The 7,604-nt window shown below is 34.1% G+C and overlaps 1 protein-coding gene across 1 annotated transcript; it reads right to left on the reverse strand.

The window, feature by feature from the left end:
- LOC136224358 (uncharacterized) lies at positions 1-7,604 on the reverse strand. The gene is made up of 8 exons (XM_066012683.1): positions 7,325-7,604; positions 7,134-7,221; positions 5,709-5,794; positions 4,525-4,603; positions 3,972-4,031; positions 2,266-2,387; positions 907-978; positions 1-158 (listed from the first exon to the last, which is right to left on the reverse strand). The coding sequence occupies exons 1-8, from the start codon at positions 7,597-7,599 to the stop codon at positions 56-58; spliced, it is 885 nt and encodes a 294-aa protein (XP_065868755.1). The 5' UTR covers positions 7,600-7,604; the 3' UTR covers positions 1-55.

Genomic DNA, 7,604 nt, shown 5'->3' on the forward strand with positions numbered 1-7,604 from the left:
AAGCCAAGAAAATAAAACCTAAACAAAAACAAACTTCCACAATCCAAAAATTCAATTAGATCTTAAAGGATTTATAGCCAAAATCAGGATTTGTCATCCCCTCTTCCCAATCACCTATTCGGCGACCTCCAAAAACTACCTGCTGAATGCCTATATATCTGCCATTTATCAAATGTACAAAGCACATAGTCAGCTACGATACGAGTAAAGCATGTGAATTAGGAAAATTTAAACGAATTAAAGGTTAAAATAGCCCTCAAACTAAGCAGTCAGGATCAATTTAGCCCAAATCGAAGTTTAAACATCAACTCAACATTCAATTTGGCAATTTGGTCCAAAATTTATGAATGTTTTGGGGTTGAAACTGATTGTATCCGGATCAATTTGTCAAAATTTGCCAACTTGAGGGTTGAATTGATACATGAACTTCAATTTGGGCTAAATTGATTCTTCGTTGCCAACTTTAGGAACCATTTTGATCCTTAATTCAAATTGGCATACACCAATTTAGCTTCCAAAACTAAAGCTTCAAAGTCAATTAGGACCTTAAACTATCAAAATCATCAATCATGTCCCTAAACTAAGCTCATAAATCGAGTTCCTATTCTGAGCAAAAATCATCAATTGAGTTCTCATCGAAAATCATTTGGTTGAAAAATTTCAGACCCTTCTCTCCAAACTCATTTTGAGCCAACACAAAGATCATTACAATCCATGTCAAATAGTCACAATTTCTGATTTTAAGATAGGATGAGGAGTCAATTGATGATTTTTGGTTAGCTCAAAGATCTAATTGATGATTTTAATAGTTTAAGATCCTAATTGATTTTGAAATTTTAGTTTACAAATCAAATGAGTGTTATGCCATTCAAATTTAAACTGAGTTAACTCAAGTCCAGGACTTACTCTGAACTCAATACAGTTAAGCAGTTGAGAAGTACATCGATGGCGAAAAAATCAGATGTACCTAGATCTACCCTGTTAGACATCCATTTAATTCACATGTTAAATCTGTTCTATATGTCGTCGTTGTGCTATAAACATATAAAGTACATAGAAAGGTAAATTCTATTCATGGCTCCTCAATTTTGTGTTACTTTCATTGTGACGCGTAACCTTCAAATCGTACATTATAGACCTTGAACTTTGCACTTTACTAATATTATGATCCTTTTTACCGTTGACCAAGATAAAATGGTGATGACAACTTTAAAATGAAAAAATCCGAAGAGTTGAAGAGTTAAAAGTAGTTTAGAACGGAAGAAAATCTGTTATCCTAAATTTTCTATCCCTTCCACAAAAAAAGCCCCATTTTTCTTGTGGGTCTTCCTGACCGACACAATGTATTATTTTAATTAACAAACCGCTTTTTGATAGAGGGATAGGCAAAGGGACAAGAAATTTGGGACATCAGATTTTTTTCTGTGTAGGACCATATTTCTCATGGAACCAACGCTTTAATTTGATAGATCATCGCTGCGAAGCTTTCTCTTTATAAACAACCACTTTCTCTCTCCTAATCAAAAAATATCCAAACGATCTCAAAACCAAAAAGTTTAACAATTAATGTTGCTTTCTATCAGCTCTACAATTAAGGGTTACCTGCTATTGAAGTTGTTAGCTTGATCAACGTTAAAAAAGTTCATTATGTTAGTAAAACGCAAAGTTCAGAAGTCATTATGTCTAGTTTTGAACTTGAGGGGCCATAATAAAAGTAAGGACAAAATTGAGGGGCTGTAATTTACACTTATGGCCCTTCAATTTCGCCATACTTCCATTATGACACAAACTTCAAAATCGGAAATTATAGCCTATGAACTTTGCATTTTACTAACATTATCACCTTTTAATGTTGATCAAGATAAAATAACTAATGACGACCTCAAAATAAAATAACCCAAGAATTAAAGTTATTCAGAACCATATTTCTCATTGAACCTTAGTTTCGATTTTCCGGATCACAATTTTCGGAGTGTTCTCTCCTAATCAAACAAGGACGGAAAGACCTCAAACCAAAAAACTCTACAATTAAAGTTGCTTAAAATATCATTTCCATCGGTCTACTACAATGAAGGATCCCCCTTATTGAAGTGGTCATCTTGATCAACGGTAAAAAGGTCCATTATGTTAGTAAAGTGCAAAGTTCAGAAGTCATTATGTCTAGTTTTGAAGTTAAAAGGCCATAATAAAAGTAAGGACAAAGTTAAAGGGCCATAAGTGTAATTTATCCCATAGAAATGGGGCAGAAATTCCAGGAAATCATACCAAAAACGGCCCCAGTTATCCTGAAACTCGACATCGCTGATATCATGAAATGATGAATGCATTACTTTAGAGCCCTTTTCTGCATCATATAAGGGATTGTGCTCCATTGATTGATTTGCTAACTGCATTGATTAAACATCAACATCCGCCAAATGAGTTCCCTAATCACACTCAATTTATGTTATACATTAGTTTTAATCATCATGATTGGATCTCCGTTTTTTATTTTCCTTTCGCACCCATCAGAGAGGCAAACAGAACAACAAAAACTAGCTCACTATAGAATATAAGAAGAAAATGAAAGTATAAGGGCACTTTTGTTATTTCCAGCTGCGTCGTTCTATGTTTATCTCATAGTTGTGAAAGGCACAAGGCGCAAGGGAGTCTTGGAGGCTAGGCGCAAAGCGCAAAGCTCAGGCATGCGCTAGAGTGACACAAGGCGCACCATAACAAAATAACGTATAAAATTATAAATAACAACACTTAAAATTTCTAAAATGACAGAAGTAGTCAAATAACAACAATTTTAATCACAAAATGCATGAGATAAATTCTAATTAACTACTAAGACATAATTATAGTTCATAATAAAATTTAAATTTAAAAAATCAAAGTTCAACATCAAATAAACACTAAGTTAATAACTAATAGTCTAATAATAACTACTTTTCCTCAAACAAGACTAAGGCCATGTTCTTTTTGACTTAAATTCAGTATAAGTAAGTTCAGTTCAGTTCAGCAGCATTCAGTTCAGTTAATTTCAGTAATTACCATTATTTATTATAATTATAATAATTTATATATAATTAATAATTCATATTATTTATATACAATTCATCATTAATTATTATAATTATAACTATTTATATATAATTTATTTAATTTATCAATTAAGTTAAGTTAAGTTCAGTTCAGCAGCATTCAGTTCAGTTAAGTTAATTTAATTTAATTTAAGTCAAAAAGAGCAGGGCCTAAACTCTTTAGTCTTTATAGTCTCTATTAATCATCATCACTATCATCTCCATCATAGTATTTTTCTTCGAGGTTCTCAATCTCATCGATCATCATCCTCAAGGTACTCATCATCTACAAAGTACGTTTCTTCTTCATCTCTAAAAACTAATGGTGCTTTACCTTTTTTAACTTTTGGCCTAGGCCTAGCAGGTAAAAATTAGAGGTATTCATAACCTTTTTTCCCACTCCAATAATATGATCAGCACTTCCTTCAGCTCCAACAGCCCTACTAACATCAGCCCATGTTAAATTTTCATTTGGGAACACTAGTTCATCATAATCTGACCCCTCTCCATCCAATTTACCCATCAAGATTACCTATGGCTGTGATTAGAAGCGGAAAAAACCGTAAAAAAACCCTATAGTTGCACCTAGGTGCACCCCACTCAAGGCAAGAAGCTAGCCAAGGCACGCGCCTGGCTGCCATCACTCGCCTCACACACAAAGAGGCGCTAACCCCCGAGCCTCACCTCAGGCGCGCCTTTGACAATGATGGTTTATCTATCAATATTTTACTTTTATGTTAGGCTCTTATCTGAGTTTGTATTAGTTTGAGAGAAACATTACCTCCAATTTAGTTTCATGTAACAGTAGAAAATAGCAGAGGAATAAGATTATCTAATAAGCGATATATAATTAAACAGGCAACTCTTTAACTAAGTAATTAAGGCAAGAGTATCTATGGCTCAAACCTGCAAATTCGAACAATTGAAGGCACCCAGCCGGCCCATAACATACCATGACTGAATAACCTGCATAAAGTTTCCATGGTAAGAAACACCAGATTATAAAATAATGAAGCATATATATTCTTCCTAGAATTTCCATCATCCAAGACGATTAAATAAACCGCCTAATACATCTATTGCCCTCCAAGTTCTAAATGACCTTATTATTGTCCAATTGCATTCAATAACCCCTATTTCTCAATAGAATTTGTTGGATGAAGAAAATGGGCGACACATTCCGCCACATGTCAAAAAGAAAATGCCAAATAGACAAATAATTAGAAACTTTTGAAAATTCATGAAACAGTTGAAGTTTTGGGTTATTGAATGCAATTGGACAAGAATAGGGGCTATTGAATGCAATTGGACAAGAATAGTAAGGGTCATTTGGAACTTTTGAAAGTTCAAGGTAAAAGTCGAAGTTTTGGACCGAAATAAAGGGAGCAAACAGATGTGTTAGGCCTTAAATAAACAGAACCTTTGAAGAGATGGAAGAAGGAAATACTCATCCACTTACACTGCCAATTAGATCAACATCCCGATCAGTTGGAGAACCATACAATTCAAACCATATATTCGAATCCACAGGATTGAAACTGTATCACCAAAAAAGAACAGCTTTTGATTACACAAGACAAAAACAAGAACAATGTTTTAAATGTAAAAAACTCAAACTTTAATAAAAAACACAAATAAATCTGTTCTATAATTAAATGTTCTTTATCTCATTTTCAGAGAGATTCATTTTTTCATAAAGTACACTTACCTGTAGACAGATATTTCTCTTTATTGCAAAAATCAAAGGACCTAAATAGCGATATATATAGTATTAACTCATAGGGCAGAAAAAAAATCTTGATCATGATATATCAGTTGGTTGTTCAAGTAAAAATTTAGTTAGTAGTCAAATACTCCTACCTACAGTTAATTTCTGACATTCCAAGAAAGAAAAAGAAGGCCACCCACCTCAATTCTAAGCCCACAAAATTCTACAATGAAGATAAGTATTAAGTATAAACTCAATGCTCAAGAAGACATGAGAGTTAGGAAGCACCGACACTTCTAGGAGGTTATGTATGCATGTCGGACACTTTGGGGACAGGCACCCGGTACTTCAAAATAAGTGTCCCCTCTTTCTTTCTATTTTCAATAAGAGGACGCTTCGAGAACACTTTTGGGACATTTCGGGACACGGCTTCTGAGTTAATTAAATAAAATAAATGGATTCTTTTAATAATTTTACAAAAAAGAGGGGTTGATATAAAACAAAAAGAAATCAAAATCTAAAGAAAAGAATATAGCAACTGCCTTTTTTTTTTAGTTTAAATGGTTTAAGTATTAAATGTTTGTTTTTGATGAATTATTGACTTATTATGGATGTTATTTACAGTTTATAATGACTTCAGGTGTTACCCGTGTCTTGCATTTTTTTAAAATGCTGTTTGCCACATCCATATCTGCACTCATGCCCGTACGAGTACCCGTGTCAGTGCTTCCTAGCAAGAGAGGCACCTGGCAGAGGAATCCAGTTCCCCACAGGTTCACTTGAGAATTAAGGAGAGTATGTAACATCAGAGGATGAAGCAAGTAGAGGTTAGATTTGGATACTAGTAGTTTTTAACAGATACATACAGACTAATATTTTCCATGGCTCATCTGAAACAACAGTTTGATCCTACTAATGCAACAGGAAAAACTTACTCTCTAAAGCTGACTTTAAAGGCAACAACAGAACCCGTTTTTGATTTGTTGAAGTTGGGACCTTTCTTCCTTGCTCTATCTTCAATCTACTTCATGTGCAATACTAAATAGGTTATGTTTGATGAAATTTACCGCTATGTAACATATAATCAAACTTGTAATATAATGTAATTTCATTCCTTCAATCTTAGAAGAATTAGAAATATTCATGATAAACAATTTTTATTCTTCTATCAAATTTATTGCTACTTTCCTAGTGATGGTTGTGGTAATAAGTCATCAATTTGGATTTTTGTGTGTAATATAGTTAATTGGGTACTATGTCGGTTAGTGTATAATTGACTATATTACATTCAATTTTTTTGCAACAAAGTAGGATTAAACTAAGATTTAACACGTCTTCTAATACACTATTTACATTGTAGACCAACGTGGATTCATTTAGTTAAAAATCAGAGGCATCCGTTATAAATGAGCCAAGCCGCTCATGCGCAGCTCCGTTTATAAATGAGCGGAATTTAATACGATTTTAAGGCTTGATTCATAAATAAGCGGAGCTTGAGCACTGTAAAATTCGGCCCGAAAGCTCGCGAGCGGCGCGGTTATAAGTTTGTGAACAAGAGTCATCTGTTCTATTCCATAACTTTTATTAAATATTGTTAGTTCTTATTAAATAACTTCTTCTTTTCCAGACGCTTTTAAGTTTTTAAAAATGGAAAACAGTTATTTATTTATTTATTTAATGGTATCAGAATCGACCGAATCGGTGGACTCGACCGATTTGGCCGAGTCACCACCGATTCGGCCGATTCATGAAGAGTTTGAGTCGTACCATAGATAGACTCGAAATCTTACTCATAACTCGTACAATTCTAACAACTATGCCGTTGACTAAGTCAAAATTACCAAATACAAGAATTAAAGTTTTCAGAAACAAGTTTCTCATGGAATCACTATTTTAGTTTTTCCAAATATCTCGGAACTTTCTCAGTTAACCAAACAACAAATTATAAGAATTAAAGTTTCTTTGAATATTCCTTCTATTAGCTCTACAATGAAATGTAAGATTACCTGTTATTGAATTATGTTAGTAAATAGCTAAGTATAGGGTTATAATGTCCAATTTTGAAGTTTAAGGCACTAATACAAGTAAAAGCAAAGTTAAGAAGCCATGAGTGCAATTTAAACCATAATTTTGTATGAAATTTTAGTTTTGTAGTTGCAAAACTAAAACTAAGTAGTTTATGAACATTAGCTGTTCGCCTAAAGTTCACAAATAAAATTAACCCGCTGGTAGCGAGCAAAAAATCGCCTGCTCGAGCTCGTTCATTAAGCAGCCAAAGCTCGATTATAGCCAAGGGATAAACAAAGCAGTTGAAAATTTGAAATGTGAATGAGTAGAAAACTGAAGCAGAGAACAAATACCTTTTTCTTCATGAGTTCAGGGTTGCCAATACTGTCTCCAAGAACAGCTCGAAGCTCCCCATCGCTTTTACAAGCATCTTCAAGCACTCTGGATCCACAAATCAAATAGAATAAACGGTTCAATTTTCAAAATCACAGATAGAAATTAAAACATAAACAGGAAGAACAAGAAGAGAGTTATAGAATATAACTTGGCCCAGGAAGGATAATTGTGAAGTCGATCATATTCGCGTTTTCTCTTTTCTTCTCGAATTTTGAGTAGCCTGCGTCCTCTGGCCGTGGTTCCCGAGAGTACTGCATCATTCTGATTTCGATTCTTCTGAGATGTACTGTAACTACCGTCACTATCCGCACCACCAGACGAAGAGCGGATTAGTAACGGACGATTTCTATGGATGTAGTTCGGTGAACTTGCGCAACTGAACCTCCATCCACACTGCAACTCCAATCGCAATCCAGTCGACATTTCTG

This window comes from Euphorbia lathyris, chromosome 3 (genome assembly GCF_963576675.1).
Source record: "Euphorbia lathyris chromosome 3, ddEupLath1.1, whole genome shotgun sequence".
NCBI lineage: Eukaryota > Viridiplantae > Streptophyta > Magnoliopsida > Malpighiales > Euphorbiaceae > Euphorbia > Euphorbia lathyris.